This window comes from Vulpes vulpes, chromosome 1 (genome assembly GCF_048418805.1).
Source record: "Vulpes vulpes isolate BD-2025 chromosome 1, VulVul3, whole genome shotgun sequence".
Lineage (NCBI taxonomy): Eukaryota > Metazoa > Chordata > Mammalia > Carnivora > Canidae > Vulpes > Vulpes vulpes.
The window spans coordinates 28330548-28352203 of NC_132780.1; the positions used below are offsets into that span (position 1 = coordinate 28330548).

Sequence of the window (21656 nt, forward strand, 5' to 3'; positions counted from 1 at the left end):
ACTGAAAGAAGAGGAAAGATAGACTATGTGCATTTTGTGGAAATTCTTAGGCAGCAAGCTAGCAGCTGTTAGGCAGAACAAGAGGAGGCTCTGTCTTTACTCTTCGCCCTTTGAAAGTACACCAGTGACCTTCATGACAAGTTCAAAGAGAGAGGGGTGAAAAACATGAATATGATGAGTAAAATGTTGAGATTATGGGTACCTGGGGGCTTTGGTCAGTTAAGTGTCTGACTCTTGATTTTGGCTCAGGTCATGATCTCAGGGTCATGGGATCAAGTCCCAAGTGGGGTTCCATGCTTGAGTTTCCTTCTGGCCCTCCTTTGCCTTGTTCTCTCTCTCTCTCTCTCTCTCATATAAATAATAAATCTTAAAAAAAATACTGATTCCATTTCATTAAAAAAAATAAGAGCCCTGTAAAACAGTCTCAAACCCCAGGCTGTAAATATTAACAAAAAATTCCTTAATATTTAAATGATTGAACAATGATCTTTTAAATGATTTTTTAAAAGAGAGGAATAATTACAACTTTGTACCTAACAAATTAAAAGAAAACATTCTCCTGGAAGTGATGTAAATGAGACCTAATTGTATCAGGCAAAGAAATAAAATAGGTAAGTTTCACAGGAAGCATAAAATTTACTTCACAATATTTTCAAATTAAAGCAATATAAATTATTTTTTAAAAATGTCATGCTTCTTTCATGTTTGCATGTAAAGATAAAGTATTCAGTTAAATGAATGCTTCGTGATTTTATCCCACGTTGCTGCAGATGGGTTCCCCCAGGAAGCTGCCTCTGTGCTTGGGAGGTTTGTGTACTGTGGTTTAGTGAGGTTAGTTCTCGAAAACAACTCCCGAAGGGGGGCGGTGAGAGAGCAGCTAGAATGAACGGAGACAAATTAGGGCAGGTTGCAGTTGCAGCAGAAGCCTCAGAAGATCCCACAGAAGCTTTGAGGCATCTTTGCCCTTTAGGGACATCCCAGTTGAGCAATGGATATAGGTCCCTGGCCACTCCAGTGCATCTGTGGGCACTGGCCATCCCTGGGGAAGGGAAACCATCCTGAGACATTCAGTTCCCTGCAACCAGGGCAGTTCCTGGGAAGAACTTCACCCTCAATCCTAAAAAATGAGAGGTGTGCATATGTAGTAGGGACTAGGCCATGTATACAGATTTCCCCTAATGGTGGCTTGTTACAAAAGTATTTATAGTGACTGTGTTCTCTTCCTGGAGCTTTTATTCTCCTCCTGGGCAGTGGGAATCTTGCAAGGCACAAATCTAAGAACCTGTGATTCCTTTAGAGGGCAGCCCAACAGAGGATGGGAGAGCCCTCCACATGCTGCTGGATCCACACCTGGGGAAGGAGGCAGTTCTGAACTCCTATCTGCTCTGATTTTGATTTCAAAGCTGTGTCCTTGCTCATCATTGTTATAAAAGCATTGTCTCCTTGGGAAACCCAGGGGAATAAAAGAAAGCCACTGTATTATAAACCACTGAATCGTGGCTTGTAATGGTAAAAGATAACCTGCGGCATATTACAATTTTTCAGGGTATATTTGGGCAAAAATTGATTCGCATCACACAACACCAAACCAGAAGTGGTTGGGGTGCTCCGTAGACAAGAGCCAGAGGAAAGGCTTATACAGAGAAGGTGTGGAAGCAGAGAGGGGAAATTATTGTTGGCTACAGATTAAAGCCTGCTTGGCTGTCTGGGATTGGCTGTTCCAATTTCAGAACCTTTATAGACTCAGAATCTGGTTTGCTTTCCTTGGCCACTAATGCTTTTGGTGAGCCACCGCGGTCTGATTGGCCTCCTTACTTAATTAATTTAACAGTAATTTACAGCAAGCCAGTTAGTGAATGCAGCAGAACTTGTAAAATGTAACTCTTATTATTGAAAACAATCAAAGCCCATTTCTTTTTGCATGGAACAGCCCGGGATGCTAATTTTTCTCCATTATTTTCGGTGCCATATTACTGAGATACTTGATAATTTCGTGTGTGTTAATGTTAAAAGGTATTTGACTAAAATGCCTAATTCAGAAACAATTAGAAATGTAAGTATAAACTGTTCTTAGATCTCTTTAACCAATTATCATCAAACATTGTTTTAACTATGCCCGTGCATGCACACACACGCACACGCATGGACAGAGTGGAAATTTCATATCCGTAATTGCTTTTCAGGCATTTTAAATTTAGCAAGTCCTATTAGGCCTGTGATTTTTTTTTCTGATTCTGTTATCACACGGTCTTTAGTTCATAGAGTTTAATGTCATGCTAAAAGGAATGATTTCTTCTTTGTGCTTTCAAAAGAGAAATCAAATTCTGCTTGATTTTTTAAAAAGATTTTATAACATATTAGAGAGAGAGTGAGCAAGACAGAGCACGTGCCAAGCAGGGGGAGAGGGAGGGGGGTGGAGAAGCAGACACCCCACTGAGCAGAGAGCGCTACTCTGGGGCTCCATCCCAGGACCCTGGGATCATGACCTGAGCCGAAGGCAGACGCGTACCTGATGGAGCCACCCAGGTGCCCCTAGATTCTCCTTAAATTAAATGTGCCTTGACTCTACTGGTAGGATTTTACATCCTACCTTCAGCTCATCTGTCCATAAGCCTGGTTCTAGTTGTTATTATTTCTGTGCTTTACCAAAACCAACAATGTCTATCCTCAGGCATCCATTGCCCCATCCACGAGGAGTGTGACCCTTCTAACCCATGGGGGAAGCAGGATCCTCAGGCATCTGCAAACAGGAGGAGACATTATACTTGCATGTATGAAGTGCTGCGCACTATTTTGATCACGACTGTTGACCTTCTCCTTTTTGTGTCTCCATGTCCATCCAGGCTGCCCGGACAGCAGCTCTGGCCCTGGATGTGGAGGTGCCCTGGCCGGGTTTCAGGGCTGCCTGAGGCTCATCTCTATTGGTGACCAGGAGGTAGATCCCATCACAGTACAGCAGGGAACACTGGGGAGGTTTCGTGACCTCCAGATCGACTCGTGCGGCCTCATGGACAGGTAAGGCCATCCCAGGTCACTCTAGCATTCATGATTTCAATTTTTTGATAATAGGTTAAAAACAAACCACTGAGAGAGTGCACCTCTTTCTAGCACATTCTCTCTTCCTGATAGCCAATCCAGCATGGGAAAGTTATAATTAATTGAAAACAAGAAAATGACAATCATTAATTTTATAATTGCTCTTTTCAAATGGTATTTTCTTAGAAGACGCACTGTCATGAATTTTCCTTGTCTATGTCCCCAGGCTACTTAGTTTTTACAGACTACTGTTGATGGTGCCATAATTATTGATGAGTGTAAATACTGATGAGTTTAATACTTTAAAAAATTCTTCCACTGCACAAAACAGATGGAATATTCTAAAGAGATCATGAATCACTGAGGACCAGTAAGTCAAAAGTTGCCTGTGGTCAGCTGGGTTCACCCCGCACTCTCTTCTCTATGTGGAAAATGAAAAGTAACTCTTCCTCTTGGAAAGGTTGAACCTTCCGGGATTTCTAGTCATGTAAACATGAGAAAGAATGGAAAGAACCCAGTTACCTCACACTGAGCATAGTGCCAATTCACTGAAGGAGGTAATGAGTGAATGGGTGAAGGGAGAAAAAAGGCACAAACTTCCAGTTATAAGTAGATCATGGGGATGTAATATGCAGCATAATGACTACAGTTGATACTGTTTTGCATATTTGAAAGTTGCTAAGAGAGTAGATCTTGAAAATCCTCTTCACAGGAAAAAACTGTGAGTATGTGTGGTGATGGATGTTAACTAGAATTATTGTGGTGATCGTGTCACAATATATACAAATACTGAATCATTATGTTGTATATCTGAGACTAATACAGTGTTAGAAGTTAATTATACCTCAATAAAAAAAGAAAAGCTTTGAAACAGCAGCGTGTTGGAATCACCAAGCATTGCAACTTTATTCAAATTGTCTTGTTTGTCGTGCTACCTGACTTTCAGTTTTTCTGGCTAAAAGGGATGGCTTAGCTATAACACATTAATATTTTTTTCGGTGCCTTGTATGTTTGACCTTCCTGCAGTAGGAGTGCCTTACATTGCTGTTGAATAAACGAACATACTCCAGACACCCTCATGTGTCCGTACGTGGCCAACCTCTTCAAAGTTCACGCTCTGTGAAGTGCTTTGTGTGGTAAATCTATTCCAAATTTAACACTAATTGGTATTCCATGTCATGTGCAATAAACTACAAGTTGCATTGCAATTTGGCAGCGTGTTAGAACACCATAAATTCCAGGACGTGAAATATTAACTCATAAAAACTTGATTTCTTTAATGCAGATGTTCATGTGCTTAGTTCACATCCCATTCATTTGCAGGGGGACAAAAAGACTCAAAGAATGCAGCAAAAAACTCTGAATCTCAATTTTCAGTTTATGAAATTTATTCTGGCGTAGGAACTGGCTTCAATCTGTAAGTCATAACTTCAGCCAGCTTTGGAATCCTGAATCGTGATATTGGTAGGGGGTTCAGAAATATGTGCTTGGAAGTTGGGTACAATCTTCACCCATGGGAATGGCCATTGGTGCCTTAGGAGAGCCAGGGGTCCGTGGTTGGGTTGACATTTCAGTTGTGAACTTATTGTAGTGTCCGGGGAATTCCCTCACAAAGTACGGCGTAATCACAATATTTCTTGTACATAAGAAATGCATGTTGCCCCTTTGTGCATAAAGGTCTTTTAGCCAAAACAGCAACAAGGACAACAAAGTATGCATGGTGTACGTATGTGTGTGTGTGTGTGTGTGTGTGTGTGTGTGTGTATCTATGTCACCGAAATGGATTTTCCAGATCACACCTAAAAATGATTTTTATTTTATTTTTTATTTTTTAAAGATTTTATTGATTTATTCATGAGAGGCACACAGAGAGAGGCAGAGATGCTCATCCTCTGAGCCACCAGGTACCCCTAAAAATTATTTTTAGAAATGTGTACCAACAATGGATGGAGACTTCTGGAATCTGGGATGTTAAGCTACTTTCTCTGCTGAAAGCAAACATTGAGGTTCATGGCAACTCTGTAAATGGGTATGAAAAGAGCTGTCAGCACTTTGGCTGATACAGTCAATAATTATATTTTTTTATGGTTTTTATGGTTTAACATCTAGAAAGTGTCCTTATTCACCACTACGAGAAAGGTTCATTCTTTATTAGTGCTTCAGGCCTTACCTACCAGCTCCGTGTTCACTGCATCATGAAATAGATTCCTGTAAGAACAGGACAAACATCCATGCCGGCGCTCTTGCCAGGTGCTCTGTGCTGAGCCTGGCCATCCACCAGCCCACACCCTGCCTGTCCAGAGCACGTCATGGTGTGCTCAGGTGAAACTGAGATTTATTATTAGAATGCAGGTGATTTTGTAACTCTCATCCATCAGGCATAGGAGTTAATAATTCATGATGCATAACAGCATTCCGGGCCCAGCAGTATAGCAGGTTATGAAAAGATATTTGAAATTGGATGGGGACATAGGAAGCATTCCTGAGCCACACAAGGACTCATGCACATGGTGCTCTGTCCTCCCTCCCAAGGCTCCCATGACACAGGGAAAGTGGTGGGTTCTTGGGAATGAGGCTTTGGGGATGAGGTAGCCATGAGGAGGGATCGTGTCTTACCCCAATTGTGTTTTGGGCATTAGGATTTCATGTCATATAACTGAGGTTACACGGTTCTGTATAGGTTTCTTTTAGGGTCACAGGAATGCCATCTTGAACACCTCAAGGTATGGACTGTACTAATGGGGCCACTTTTTCCACCTCTGTGGAATTTAGCCAGCTTTAATCTTCTAGATGCTGAATACAACAACATGCACTCTATGTGTTGTTTTTTAGAGCAGATAAATAGACCGAAGTGGAAGTTTTAGGGGTTTTGGAGACATGTGGGAAGGGCACCTAATTTGTGCTGGGATGAGGCAGGGCTGTCAGAGAAGAGAGAGACACCTACTCTGGGGTAGAAAGGGAGTAAGTTAGTCAAGTGAGTGAGGCTGGACATCCAGCAAAGGTACAGCCACATGCCCAAGCCCAAAGTGCAGCCTTAAGTCTGCCTGTTTGAGCATGACTACTGTAGAAATTAGGGGTCTCAGGAGGAAGAGCAGGGGATGGTGAGAGATGGAGCTTTCTGGCTGGGCAGGAGTTACACCACAGAGGTCTGACTCAAAATCTGGACATTGATCTAAGGTTCCCTGGGAAATCACTGAGGGCTTCACGCTAGGAAGCCACTTGTGCAGTTAAGCAATACTGCTCACAAGAGGCAAGATGGTTTGGGTGTGGGCCACAGAGAGTGGATGTGTGGCTGGGAGACCAGGAGGTAGGGGATTGCCTACCCATATGAGAAGGGATGATGGCCTGAAGTAGGGAGGAGAACAATGTGGGTGAGTTACATGGTGTTTGATGGACAGAATCACAGACTGGTGTGCTACTTGACTGTGAGGTGATGGAGAGGGACATGGCAGGATGACCCTTAGATTCTGGCTTGGACAGCTGGGTAAAGGGTCGTATCACCACTCAATGGAATAGTGATGGAGGAGAAGCATGATTTTTGGAGGGACAGAGTCAAGAAGTTTAGTTATTAGATCTTAAGATATTTTGGGAATCATAGAAGTACAAAATCCTAAAGCTGAGAAGAATTGTAACATGACATCTCCTCAAGCCTCCATCTCAAAGCAAGGATCTCTTTTTCATTCAATGTAGAGAAGAAGATCCTGTTTCTATTCCATCTTTCAGAAATGAGACCCTAGCCCATTCACCAAATGCTTCATAGTATCCTTTGTCCCATCCAGATTTTTACTGTAAATCCTCAACTTTCCTGCTCTAAGTCCAGGCACCCTTTACCCACCATGGTCTTACAAGTACCCAATGGGTTCCCTGAATTGGCTCTCTCCTCTCAGCTAAAGTCTATTCTCATAACAATTTTTTAGAGGTCAGGGTGTTAAGCACTGTCCCAATCCTGATTGCTCTCCTTTATATCAATTCTAGCCAACATCTTGCCTAAATTTGGGAGGGAGCTGGCCCATGCACGATGTGTAGGATTCGTAACTCCCCTTCCCAAAGAAACTGGTATAGACTGAGCTCACCTCATCTGCATGTAATCATAGCCAGCATGTTGGAGTGTGGTTCCCACCAATCCCAGGTCTGTGGCAGTGGAGCAGTATTCAAGTCAGGTTAAGATTCACACTGGTGTGTTTGCACATTCACACACGTGGGGGTGTGCTGCCATTTTTCTTTTTCTTACTATTGCTGGTGCCTCCATGTGCATTCTGGGTCCTGCCAGGAAGGCAGAAGTTTGGGGGTGAGGAAACTGACCTCAGGTGTCAAGGAAGCTGCCCTAAATGAGCCAAGGACATGGGACAACAGTCACTAAGGGAATGGCTTGGATGCAGACTGACCTGCCCTCTAATCCTTGGAGGTGAAGAGACATCCTTCTATTCTTTCAAGAAGCCCACCTTCTAGTTCTTGGCAAATAATCAGGTGTCTTCCACTCAAATGCCAGAAGACACAGCAGGAGAGTGTTTATATGTGTCTGTTGAAAGAAATTGGGCTTATTTCCAGCATTTTTCTCCCAAATACAAAATGAGTGCTGTGCATAGAGTAGAAGTAACCCAAAGTTACCCATTCCTTTGACTCCTTGAAAGAAATAGGCATTGAGATCCAGAGGATAATGAATGAGGATAATGAATAGCCTCATGCAAATGTATGAGGCTTTCGAGGGACTATATTGAGAGCTTTCGCTATATAAACAAGAGAGGCAGTGTGACTTGTCGGGACCCGAGTAACGTACCTTGAAGTTGATGTGGATCTTCTTTTCTACATTAATAACAAAGCTGTGATGAATAATATTTCTTTGAAAGAATATAATACATTTGTTTTATCCATTCCTCATTTGATGGACATTTAGGTTGTTTCTACTTTGTGACTCTTATGAATAATGCTGATATATCAGAACACTCATGTACAGGTTTTTGTGTGGACCTATGTCTTCAGTCCTCTTGGGCATGTACCTAGGAGCAGAATTGCTAGGTCCGTGGTGACTCTGTGTTTAACTGTTCGAAGAACTTCCAGATTGATTTCCAAAGCACCATTTTACTTCCCAATGATGATGTAGAAGGGTCCACATCTTTGTGAGCATCTGTTACTATGTCTTTTTGATTATAGCCACCCTGGGGGGTGTGAAGTGGCATGTCGTTGTGGTTTTGATTGGTACTTTCCTAATGACTAATAATATTGAGCATGTGGTTCATATGTGTATTTGCCATCTTGTTAATCTTCTTTTATAAGTCATCTGTTCACATCTTTGACCCAGTTTTTAATTGGTTGTTCCTTGCCCTTATTGTTGAATCTTGAAAGAATTTTACCTATATTGTGGATATCAATCCTGTGTCAAATGTGTGTTTTGCAAAGACCGTCTCCTAGTCTGTGGTTTGAATTCTCATTCCCTTAACAGTGTCATAATGGAGAAGTTTTGAATTTTAATGAAGTCCAAATTTCCAGTTTTTTCTTTCATAGACCATATCGGAAAAGTCATCGCCAAGCCCAAGGTCAGCTAGATTTTCTCCTGTGTTATATTCTGGGAGTTTGGTATTTTATATTTAGGTCTATGATCTAACTTTAGTTAACTTCTTTTAAAAAGATTTCATTTATTTTAGAGAGAGAGAGAGAGAGAGAGCATGAGCAGAGATGAGAGGTAGAAGCAGTCTCTCCACGAGTGAGCCTGACATGGGGCTCGATCCCAGGACCCCAGGGTCATGACCTAAGCTGAAGGCAGATGCTTAACTGACTACAGTTAAGGTTCCCCTTGAGTTAACTTTTTAAATTCTTTTATTTTTTAATTGAAATACAGTTGACATATTTTATTAGTTTTAGGTGTACAATATAGTGATTCAGCCATAACATACATTATAAAGTGCTCACCCTAAAAAGTATAGTTACCATGTGTCACCACACTAACTTATTACAGTACTATTGACTCTATTTTCTATGTTGTATTCTTCATCCTTGTCACTTATTTAATAAATGGAAGTTTGTACCTCTTAATCTCCTCCACATATTTTGTCCTTCTTATCTCTCCATTATCTGGCAACCACTGGTTTGCTCTCGTATTAGTGATCCTCTTTCTCTTTTTTATTGTTTTTCGCTTATTCAATTTTTTTTTTATAGATTCAACATACAACTGAAATCTTATGGTACTTGTCTTTCTCCATCGGACTTATTTCACTTAGTATAATACCTCTTAGGTCCATCCATGTTGTATCAAATAACAAAATTTCATTTTTTTTATGCCTGAGTGATGTACCATTGTGTATATATATCACATCTTCCTTATCCATTTATTTATTGATGAGTCCTTAGGTTGCTTCCATGTTTGGGCTATTGTAAATAATGCTTATAATAAACATAGGGGTGCATATATCCTTTTGAATTCATGTTTTGGTTTCCTTGGATAACTGCTCAGAAGTGGAATTACTGGATCATATATTTCTGTTTTTACTGTTTTGAGGAAGTTTCACACTGTTTCCACAGTTGAAGCGCCAATTAACATTCCCACCAACAGTGCAAAAGGGTTCCCTTTCACCACATTCTCTCTAATACTTGCTTTTTCTTGTCTTTTTGATACTCATCATTCTGACTGGAGTGAGGTGATATCTCATCATGGTTTTGATCTGTGTTTCCCTGATGATGAGTGATATTGAGCATCTTTTCATGTGTCTGTTGGCCATCCATATGTCTTCTTTAGGAAAACATCTGTTCAGATTCAGTGCTTATTTTTTAATTTGTTCTTTGTTTTGTTTGGGTTTTTTTTGGTGTGGAACTGTATCAATTCTTTATATATTTTGTTTATTAAGCTCTTATTGGATATATCATTTGCAAATACCCTCTCTCATTCAAAAGGTTGCCTTTTTGTTTTGTTGATGGTTTCCTTCAAGGTGCAAAAGTTTCTTTGTTTGATGTAGTCCCAATAGTTTATTTTTGCTTTTGTTTCCTTTGCCTGAGGAGACATCTAGGAAAAATATTGCTAAGGCTGACATGCAAGGGTTTACTGCCTATGTTTGCTTCTAGGAGTTTTATGGTTTCAAGTCTCACATTTAGATCTTTAATCCATTTTGAGTTTATTTTGTGTATGGTGTAAGAAAGTGGTCCAGTTCTATTCTATTGCATGTGGCTATCCAGTTTTTCCAATGTTTATTGAAGAGACTATCTTTTCACCATTTTATATGCTTACCTTCTTTGCCATACATTAATTGGCCATATAATAATGGATTTATTTCTGTACTCTCATTTCTATTCTATTGATCTCTGTCTCTGTTTTTGTGCCAGTACTATCCTATTTTAATTATTATAGCTCTGTAGTATAGTTTGAGATCTAGACTCCTGCCTCCAGCTTTGTTCTTCTTTCTCAAGATTGTTTTGACCATTCAGAGTCTTTTGTAGTTCCATACAAATTTTAGGATTTTTTTTTTGTTCTAGTTCTGTGAAAAGTACTATTGGGATTTTGATAGGTTCTGCATTCAATAGATAGATTGCTTTGGGTAGTATGGACATTGTAACAATACTAATTCTTCCAACCCATGAGCATAGCATGTCTTTATTTGGTTTGTGTCATCTCTGGTTTCTCTCATCAATATGTTACAGTTTTCTGGATACAGGTCTTTCACCTCCTAGACACTTTTCTAGCCTCTGAAATATCAGTTTCCTAATGCTCCATTTGTCAGAGCAGGTCCTAAGACCAAAACAGATTGAAGTAGGCTGTCCTGTCCCTCTCTGTGAAAGAATCTGCAGGTCTCACTGCAAGGAACATGGAAGCGGGGAGGGAAACAAGTGAAGTGCCTGTGGCCATTGCTAGCAGTTTGTCTCTCTGATCATGGATGGAACTGATCTTGCCTTATTTGTGAAAAAGAAACAGATTTTTTGGGGGCACAATGTAATATGTAGAAAATTTATCTGCTGTCAGTACATGACAACTGGGTGTGTTTCTTTGTCTGTAGTGGGTATTGCATTAGGAACCCCCTTCTTGACAGACCCAACAAGTTTTGTTCGTGGTACCATTTTTCTCTTGAAGCCATCAGTACCATCTTTCACTGTTACAGGTTAATGTTAAGATACACACTTTCTCCTGACCGAATGTGGGAAATAGCAGTTGTATCTGTTTTATTGCAGGTGTTTGCCCAGCTATTGTGAACACGGGGGCGAATGTTCCCAGTCCTGGGACACCTTCTCCTGTGACTGCACACACACTGGCTACACAGGCGCCACCTGCCATTCCTGTAAGCCTCACCCCTCACTGTTTACCTTTCTGTTCTGATTTCTGTGCAGGTGTTTTCCTTTTCATGATATGATATATATGTGTCTGTACCTGTGCAACCGTGTGCTAAAAAGCAACCACAAAAACCAGGAGGTATTTTAGAGATGAATTTTTGTCTTATTTATTTATTTAGTTAGTTATTTTAGAGAGTGAGGGGAGGGGCAGGGGGAGAGGGAGAGAGAGAATCCCAAGCAGACTCCATGCTGGGCTCTGTCTCATGACCCTGAGATCATGACCTGAGCTGAAATCCGGAGTAAGATGCTCAACCGACTTAGCCACCCAGGTGGCCCTGGCTGGTTTATTTTTCATTCATTTTATTCCCTAGTGATGTTAAGGCAGCTTATGGAAGTATGTAGTATCAAATAGGTCAGGAAAAAAAGAAAGGAGCAGGCAAAGGAAAATAAGTATGAGAAATAAGTAGTAAAACAAAAACAAACCCAAAAAAAAAAAACCCCAAAATACAAAAAAACAATCTAGATGGCATGTTAGTGTTACTTTTTCTGTTCATTGAGTTGGACCCAATTTTAGTTCTCAAAGTAAAGAGTATGAGTTACTGATTGCTAGTATTTATGAAATCAATTGAGGAGAGTCTTCTGAGGAGCACAGGATGGGAACAGTTAGATCCCTTGCAGTCTTGTTGGAGGTGGTTAACACACTGGGAGCCTACCATGTGCCTGTGGGATCCTAGTTCTCTCTTGTTCTCTGCATGTTTCAACTCCTTTAATCCTCAAAACTGCCCTAGAAGGTAAGTGTTTTATTTTCCACACTGTACACTGGAGAAAAAGGAGAGGCCAGGTGCTTTGACCAAAGGCACATAGCTGCCAGCCAGGGCTCTTGACCACCTCTCCATCCCATTTCTTTCATCTCGAACACCAGTCTCTTTCCTGAAGAATTATTCTCTCAATTTCACAGCTAACCAAACTTTGTGAACTCCTAATTTCATTACTGACTAGAAGCTTACAATGGAGCCCTGGGATCCTCATTGCTTTCTAATTATTGGCTTTTGTTGTTTATGTTTTTATTCTACTCTTTCCTTTTTTGTGTATTGCTGCTGACATTTCTCATTTTTAATTTAAATTCAATTAATTAACATATAGTGTATTATTAGTTTCAGAGGTAGAGGTCAGTGAGTCATCAGTTGCATATAACACCCAGTGTTCATGACATCAAGTGCTCTCCTTAATGCCCATCCCCCAGTTACCTCATCCCCCCACCCCTCCCCTCCAGCAATCCTCTGTTTGTTTCCTATGATTAAGAGTCTCTTATGGTTTGTCTCCCCCTCTGAGTTCATCTTGTTTTATTTTTCCCTCCCTTCCCCTATGCTCTTCTGTTTTGTTTCTTCAATTCCACATATGAGTGAGATCATATGATATTTGTCTTTATTTGGTTGATTTATTTCACTTATCATAATACCCTCTAGTTCCATCAATGTTGTAATTGGCAAGATTTCATTTTTTTAATGGTTGAGTAATATTCCATTGTATATACCACCTCTTTATCCATTCATCTGTTGATGGAAATCTGGGCTCTTTCCATGGTTTGGCTATTGTGGACATTAATACTATAAACACTGAGGTGCAAGTGCCCCTCCAGATCACTACATTTGTGTCTTTGGGGTAAATATCCAGTAGTGCAATTGCTGGGTTATAGGGTAGCTCTAGTTTCAACTTTTAAGGAACCTCCCTACTGTTTTCCAGATTACTGAGTCCCTTCTTTTGTAGCTCATTTTCCCCTTTCTGGGTCTTTAGAGAACCAGCATGACATGAAAATTCACCCAGGCAGAGCATGGATTGTCATGTATCCAACCTATGTGAACTGAACCCCAGGGAAACAGGCATTCATGTTGGGATGAGAAGCCCTGGTCTGCAGCCCATGGGGTTACACAAAGGAACTAGGAGGCTTTTGAAAACAAAGGGAGGTGACTTAGCCCCCTAAAAATCCCATAAGTTCAACCAGAGCAATTCTACTTGCATCTACCTATTCACTAGTAGGTGCCACGTAGAACTTGTAGAACCACTTCCAAATAAAGACACCTCTTTATTTGGAAGGAGCTAGACATCTGGGAAATCTGCAGCTGAGTATTTGTCCAGAGTTGCAGCCTGGAATGGGGGTGGCCTCTTACAGTGCCTCTCCATCACACCTGGCAAGGTAGAGCAGATACCTACTGAATATTAACACAAAGCAGATACCTAATGAATATTAACAACTAAGGAATGATTGCTACAGTGTTATCAGCAACTTTGATTTAAACATCATTCCAAACAACTCTGATTTAAAAATTCACAGGTGTTATATAAAGGGTCTTTTACTTGGGCCTGAATAATTCAGTTTTGGTCTAATAATGACATTGACTTAATTATGATTCTCTAACTGTATACCCAAGTGAAGGTGAGATATTTCCAAACCCACAGTAAGGGATCAGAGGCCACTAGTGTTTGGTGTAAATGCACAATTAATGTGTGTGCATTCACATTTAGAATAGGTGTCTTTCTAGTGTTTCCTCCTCTACCCTCGAGGGACCAACCCAAATGTAACCACTGTTATCACTTGGTGTCTGTCCCTCTGGACACTATTTTAGGCAGTTAGGAGCATGTTTATGTATTTGTAGAAATGTAAACATGAGTGGACAAAGTGGCAGCATGTCTGGGAAACCAATCCATATTGTCCTTGTGGCCATCAGAATAGATGGTCCCAGGTGAGCTATTGACTGTGGCCAATCTAATTTGACACACTTGACACTTGGCCATATTTTATAAAAAAATGTTTTATTTTGCAAAATCCCTGAACACACAAACATTTGACCTTCTTCTGTGAGAAGGGAGAAAAGCAATCTCTCTGCTCCACCCCTCCCCTTCTCCAGGATTTTCTTCATTCTTTGAAATAGGCAGAGTTTTAAATTTTTATTTATTTATGATAGTCACAGAGAGAGAGAGAGAGGCAGAGACACAGGCTGAGGGAGAAGCAGGCTCCATGCACTGGGAGCCCGATGTGGGACTCAATCCCGGGTCTCCAGGATCACGCCCTGGGCCAAAGGCAGGCGCTAAACCACTGCGCCACCCAGGGATCCCAATAGGCAGAGTTTTAAAATGTGGATAACTCAATGTAGAATGGTGTCAATTCTTAGCCCCCACTCTGCACCCTTTGTCCCTACTAGGATCACTCTACTTCATGGCTTTGTGGCCCTGACCCAGCCACTTCCTGGATCTGCATTCATGGATCCCAGGCCTCATTCTTAGGGTGACTTAGAGGTCCAGTCCATACTATGCCAGAACCAGTACTATACTTCTTTCTTGGCTGCCATTAGCAACTTTTTAGGTTTTCAAAGGGTCTTTCCTGTCAAGGAAATGAGTGATGCACATGGGAGGTATTACTCAGTTGATTAGTCATTTAAACATATTCTGAACATTAATTAAGTCCATCATCTGCAGATGTTAATCACTTGCCTCATGATAGCAAAACATTTATTGCACATATTAAAAAATTCAACTAAGAATCAGGATACATTGAAATTACAAAGAGACATTATACACACACACATTTGACTTCCAGTTTTCTTGAATAATCATTTGCAAAGCATTTAAGGAAATTTATTTTTAAGACACATCTTAAAATTTGAATGAAGAAGAGTTGCTGATTTATAAAACTCACCTGGAAAACAATGCATTGCACATGTAGATTGTTTTAAGTAAACAGAGGATATAATTGCTGAGTAATTTAATACATCAACGTGGTTATTACATAATAACGGATCACTCAGGGAGACAAAGCCAGTGCACTTCAGTTCCTTAGATATTATGAGGCAGAGTAGAAGTAGACATAAGTCCAATTATCATGGTTTTGGAAAGAATCTTGTTTCTAGACAAAACAGGGTTCAGATCCACATAGTGATACCTCTTAACATCTTTCACTGCAAGCTTCAAAGTCTTCATGCTGTCTGACTGAAACAGGGGACACTCCCCTAGAGAAAACATCCCCAAGAACAAGAGAGAATGAGTGTCACTGGGGAAAGTTTTCCATCATTAATGACATGCTGGGATTCATACAATTGCAGCCCCTGTCTGAGATCCCTGTCCTTTGCAGCTTTGTACGAGCAGTCCTGTGAAGCCCACAAGCACAGAGGAAACTCCTCAGGGCTCTACTATATTGATTCAGATGGAAGTGGCCCGCTGGGACCTGCTCTTGTGTATTGCAACATGACAGGTACGCTAATAAGCTTTATTGTGACAGTTAAGCTCAAGTAATTGGTTGCTATGTGCAAAACCAAGAGGTTTTACCTCATAGAGTCATGTGTATAAGTAATATTTCATTTCCCCCAGAAACCCAGTTGTATGTGGTGGCCAGACACAGGAATGTCATAAACTGGTTCTGCAGAGGATCAGTGCCTCCACCATAGCGAATGACAGCTGCCCTAATAGAATTGATGCTGATTCTAATGCTTCTTTTACACCTGTGTCTATGGTGTGTGTTGATAGTCACATTTTCTCCTCATGGCTTTGTGGCCCTGACCCAGCCACTTCCCGGATCTGTGTTCATGGAATAAGGTCTCATCCTTAGGGTGACTTAGAGGTCCAGTCCACACTATGCCAGAACCAGTACTATACTTCTTTCTTGACTGCCATTAGCAACTTTTTAGGTTTTCAAAGGGTCTTTCCTGTCAAGGAAATGAATGTACTCACATAACATTTCACTGACAGAAAGGAAACAACCTGCCTTCATGAAACTTTCCGTGCTACTCCAGTGGTGTGGACATAACAGGTACTTGGACAACTGTAGAATTTGGCCCTGCAAACTCTGAGACACTGGCCAGTAAAGAGTCAGCTGTCTATAGTTCTAAGGTAACCATGAGTAGGTTATAATTTTCTTTCTTTGCTCTGACTTCATGTCATCCTGATTGGGATGGAATTTCTACAAGAAAGTAGTTATTTATGGGTGAATTTATGATGATGGTTTGTGACTAGCTGAAAGTCTGAATGCAGGTTTTATATCTATGGTCGTTTCATACATGACACAGAATCTGAGCATTTTGGCAGTGGTTAATCGAATGATTTGATCTGAATTGTCAATTATACCTTCCAGCCCCAAAATTACCCTCAAAGTTTATATAGAAAATGGGAAGGTCCTCCGAGCATTGTACTGGATGCACATGTATGGCTGTTGGGGGTTTTGGGACAAATATTTTATCATAGATACTGACCAAAACATAAATATATTGACTCACCTTTACTGAAAGATGTGTGATGTAAAGTTATGTGAGGAAATGGCCCAAGGGATCTTTTTAAATATTCTGGGCACAAGTGGTTATAACAGGCCTTTAACTTTTTCAATTTCTGCCTTGTTTTCCTGGCATTATCATGGCTCAATTGAATGCCAGGAACAAAAAAAGCTAAATAAAGATGCTGGCATCCCAATAATATTTTCTACTTTTATCAACCACGTGCGTAATTATCACGGAAGTCTAGAACATATTAAAGATTTTCATATATTTTGTCCTATAAGCAAAGTTCCTTATACGTTGAAAAAATTTCAAGATCCATAGAAAAGTGAAAATGATCCCAGCTGGCACATTGAGAGATGAGTAAGGTTTCAATGACTGAAGCTGCTTTCTTGATAATTAACTGTTGGCAGGGTTGGTAAGGCTGAGGTCACGTTTATAAAAAAAAAAAGACATTTGCTGCCAAGAGGAATAACAGACAGCTAATTGCCTGATTGTCTGCAGTGTATGGTTATAATAAAAGAAAAATATTTTAATCATCACAAGTGGACACGTGGTCTTGGCTTCACCAGGAGACTTTCGTTCAGCATATTTATAAAGCCCCTTTGGAATGTACCATTGGTTCAAAGACATTTGTTTTAAGACTAATTTCATGACATAACTGATGTGTTTTGATTGCTTGTCATTGCTACTACCTTTTCAGAATGAACCCACAACCAGAGGGAAGAGTAGTTATCGTCAAAGTGCAAAAAGAAAGTAAGAGCAGATGCTCAGCTGTTTTGGTTAATACAGGAAACCCTCTGATGATATATAAGCTAGGATTTTTTTTTTTAATCTTTGAGGCAAGAAGGAGCCTCTACATATAGGACAGAAGAGGTGAAATCTCTTGGTTAACCCTCCTGGTCAATTTATATAGAAGATGAAGGTCTTGCAAACTGTCTGCTGAGGATGTGAATCATTCTCCTCCCCCGGGTGACTCAAAGAAATGTCCAGGTAAAGGCACAAAACTGAAGAGCTGGAAAAACGTTTCTAACAACATTGAACACCTATGTCCTCAGAATCTACTCTGTGCTGGGAACAGCCATAACCGCAGCAGGGAATGGAATAGAACATTCCCTCCCCTGGTATGGTGTGCATGTCTGTGAGAAGACCCTACCTCGAAGAGCAGCTGATGGAGTTTGTGGCGTGTTGAAAGGCAGCAGGTGCTGTGAAGCTGAATACAGGGGGGGACAGGGGCATCAACCATGGAAGCGGGTGGTCACAATTTTAAATAGAGGAATCAGAAAAGCACTCAGTTTGCAAGTTATGTTTGAGCCAACCTGCTCAGAAGAAGCAGTTTGAGAAAACCTGAGCAGGCCTTAAAGCAGAGGGAGTGTGCCACAGGGAGCCTGGTGTGCTGAACAAATAGGGGTGGAAGGACCAGATGGTGCCTTCATCCAAGTCACAAAGCTGGAAAGTCCTGGAAAGTCCAGGTCTCACACTGGTGGGGCAGTTTGGGTCTTTAACCACCATGCTGTGCCAGGAGGGAGCAAGGAGACCAGTTAGCGGGTTGCTCCAGTAGTTGGGCCAAGACGGTGGGGGTGCAGGGCAGGTGGGAGCAGAGGAGAGGAAATCAGAGTCAGAACCAGTGGATGGGATGTGGCTGGAAGAAGACAGGCATCTAGAAAACCTTCCATGTTGGATATAAAGAATCCAAACGAATTGGATTCCAAAGAATCCAATCCTTCTTTCTTTGGAAAGAAGGTGCAGATTTTATCAGCAGGGAGGAAGCATGACTGAAACGGAATACTGGTGTTCCTGTAGTGAATACGTGAAGTTTGTGTTGCCTGCTGTTTGTCTAGTTAGTGAGGACCTGTTTGTTAGTCATAAAATCAAGTGTAATGTGTCATCCAAAAGCCCACTGGGTGGTTACGACATCCTTGGCAATACAAACTTCTAAAAATATATTTGGAGAGTGACTTTACGAATTAATTTAAAAGACCAGCAGGCTCCCATTTGCTTTACTGTCACCATGGACACTGTCCAGGATCCCATTGCAACAGAGGGCACCTCGGGGTCCCCACACACTTGTCCATTAATGGGAAGCTCTGCTCTCTCTAGACCCAGATTCTGGGGCAGCATCCCAGGAAAAGCTGTGGTTTTATTAAGCTTCCTAAGAAATTCTAATGTATGCACAGATTTAGAAACCACCCCCACGGAGCCAAGGCTCTTCGGTTTGACTGTGCACAGGCTGCTCTGTCTCTACAATAATTAAAATGGAAAGGGAGCAAAGGGCATCACAGAATGGAGAAATAAAACCAACGCAGATGTAAAATTTTGGTTCCACTGTTCATTTTTCTGTTCTGGCAATTGTCCTGTTTTTCCCATTTGTATAGGTGGCTGTGGGTGAAATTTAATAATCCACTACTACACCCACAAAATCAATAAGAATTGTTTGCATACATTAAGATAATATCTAAGGCATTGATTCTGTGAGTTAAATATCTTCTAAACTCTCTAATTTAATTTTGGAAAGTCTTAAGAGCTATAAAGTGCACATTGTGCACATGTATGTATGTGTGTAGGAATTCATGAAAATTATGGGTAATAATTTAATGATTGATATTGCTGTATGTTTTTATTTTTAGATAGTAGTTGATATGAAGTATCCAATAACTATGTATGTCTTCATATTACTTTGCAAATGACCAAGCATTAAGTACAGATCATTGTATCACAGGATCTTTTGGGTGATTAGGTTTTTTAGAGAAGTTTATAGTTGCCTTGCATTAAAGAAAACTTCTGAAGTCAGTATATTTTTACTTGATGTGAAGAGATAAATGCCCTAAAGTTCCATGAATTAAATTGAGATGGAACAGAGTACACACACACACACACACACACACGCACACACACAGCAGAATGAGGAGCAAGACTTAAAAATACTATAGAGAGGATTTCCAAATAATGTTAAATACCAAGTGTTTTTATGAAACACAAAGCCATAAGAAAAGCAATGTGCTAAAGACAGAGAAATGCAGAGGCCGTCCAAAGACAACAAATATTTCCAGCAGCTACACTGCAAAGTATTTAATCAAAAGTTTAAAAAATCCAGAGTGATCCTGGGGAACTACAGACAGGAATGAACCAGAATTACATCTAAATGGCCCTTACTGATCAGGGTCACATGAGGTGTCTTCTAACAAACCTTGTTTTTGACAGTGGAAGTACTAAGATCTTGGTCTTCTTCCCCAAGCCTAGAAATATCTCCGGTGTGAAGTTCTCCTTCTCCATGATGCTACAATGACTGTGGACAATGAAGTATTCTTTAACTGCTATAAACAAATTCTAACACTTGGAGAAACATACCAAAAAAAATTTTTTAAACCAATGGCTAAGATTATAGCCTTAGCTTTCAAAAATCTAGAGCCAGGATATACTCTGCATAAAGTTTAGTACTTTTAGTATAGAAACAACCAAAACAAAACAAAAAAGTAAGCTATTTTTGAATGGACTCTTTGTGCCATTTGTTGGCAGATTGATCCATTTCTAAGCAGAAGTGGAACATAATTTCTTTAGTGGTGGAATGAGAGATGTGAACTCCATGGCTCTACCCACTGGGAGAGGAGGGCTGTGTGTGCCCACCTGAAACACTGTGCAGTTGTCCTTTTCTATGTTTATAGTTGTTCTGCTCCAGAAACTGGTTCCCAGACTTGGCACCATGGGAACAATTGTTGCGAGGAGGAGATGGGATTGAGTCAGAGCAGTGACTCCACATCAGGTTCAAACGAATCAACAGGGGGCTTGATGAACAAGCTGAGGACTGGGTCTGTTGTGCACCTGCCCGCTTCCCACTCAGATTCTGATTCATTGACTCAGTATGTCAATAACTCAGCACTTCTTACTCATTGTGACCACATACTCAGTCACGGCTATGCAAACCAAGCCACTGTGTTCCTAAAACAGCCCTCTTCCTGTGATAGAAATTGCAGCTGGCCTCCAACGAGCATCATGGTCTAACAGAAGACACTCAGCACAGTTGCATTACGTACAGCTCACATTAATTAAAAAAAAAAAAACACTCTATGGAATAGGCAACAGTAAAGCCATCCTGGTATGCTTTTTATGTTTGTATGTTCCTATAGACTTTCTGTTTCTTTCACTTCTGTCTTCCTACAGCAGTTCCTGTCTCAGCACAACCAAACAGCTCCCTTTCTGGTCGACCATTCAATGCATGCATTCATTCACTCAACTCCCCCACTTGACCACTATGCTGTGGGCTTCCAAGTGCCACATGGCCTTTGAGTAAGAAGAGGGAATGAACTTCTCTCATAGACTTTCAGGCTAGTGAGGGAGAGAGATGTAATTCAGCTAACTAAACATATTATGAATATTGTAAGTTTGCATTTGCTATTTTAAATACAAGCATACCTCATTTTATTGCACTTTGCTTTATTGCACTTGGCAGCTATTGTTTTTTTTTTCTTTTTAATTGAAGGTTTGTGGTAACCCTGGGTGGAGAAAGTCTATCAACACCATTTCCCAACAGCATCTGCTCACTTCATGTCTCTGTGTCACATTTTGGTGGTTCTCACTACATTTCTAACTTTTAGTTATGATTATATTTGTTATGGTGATCTGTGATCAGTGATCTTTGATGTTACTATTGTGATTGTTTTCAGGCACTATGAGGTATGTGCATCTAAGATCGTGAACTTCACTGATAGATGTTGTGTGTGTTCTGACCACTTTACCAAGTAGCCATTTCCTCATCTCTGTTCTTTTCTGCCCTTGGGCTCCCTAGTCCTAAGACACAACACTATTGAAATTAGGCCAATGAATAACCACACAGTAGTCTCTATGTGTTCAACTGAATGGAAGTGCTGCATGCCTCTCACTTTCAATCAAAAGCTAGAAATGATTAAAGCTTACTGAGGAAGGCATTTGGAAAGCTGAGGCCTCTTGTGCTAAATGGTTCTCCAAGTTGTGAATGCAAAGGGAAAGTTCTTGAAGGACACTGACAGTCCTGCTCCAGTGAATACATGAATAGTAATGACATCCTTATTGCTGACATAGAGGAGTTTTAGTGGTCTAGATAGAAGATCAAACCAGCCACAACATTCCCTTCAGCCA

General features: G+C 40.7%; 1 protein-coding gene across 3 annotated transcripts in view; it reads left to right on the forward strand.

The window, feature by feature from the left end:
* Window positions 1-21656, forward strand: part of LOC112922081 (contactin-associated protein-like 3) — a 188232-nt gene that overhangs the window by 114697 nt on the left and 51879 nt on the right. For all 3 annotated transcript variants that reach the window (XM_072761403.1, XM_072761384.1, XM_072761393.1), the window contains exons 10-12: window positions 2844-3015; window positions 11188-11294; window positions 15413-15532. In XM_072761403.1, the coding sequence (XP_072617504.1) occupies window positions 2844-3015; window positions 11188-11294; window positions 15413-15532 (399 nt within the window). The remainder of the gene's footprint in view (window positions 1-2843; window positions 3016-11187; window positions 11295-15412; window positions 15533-21656) is intronic.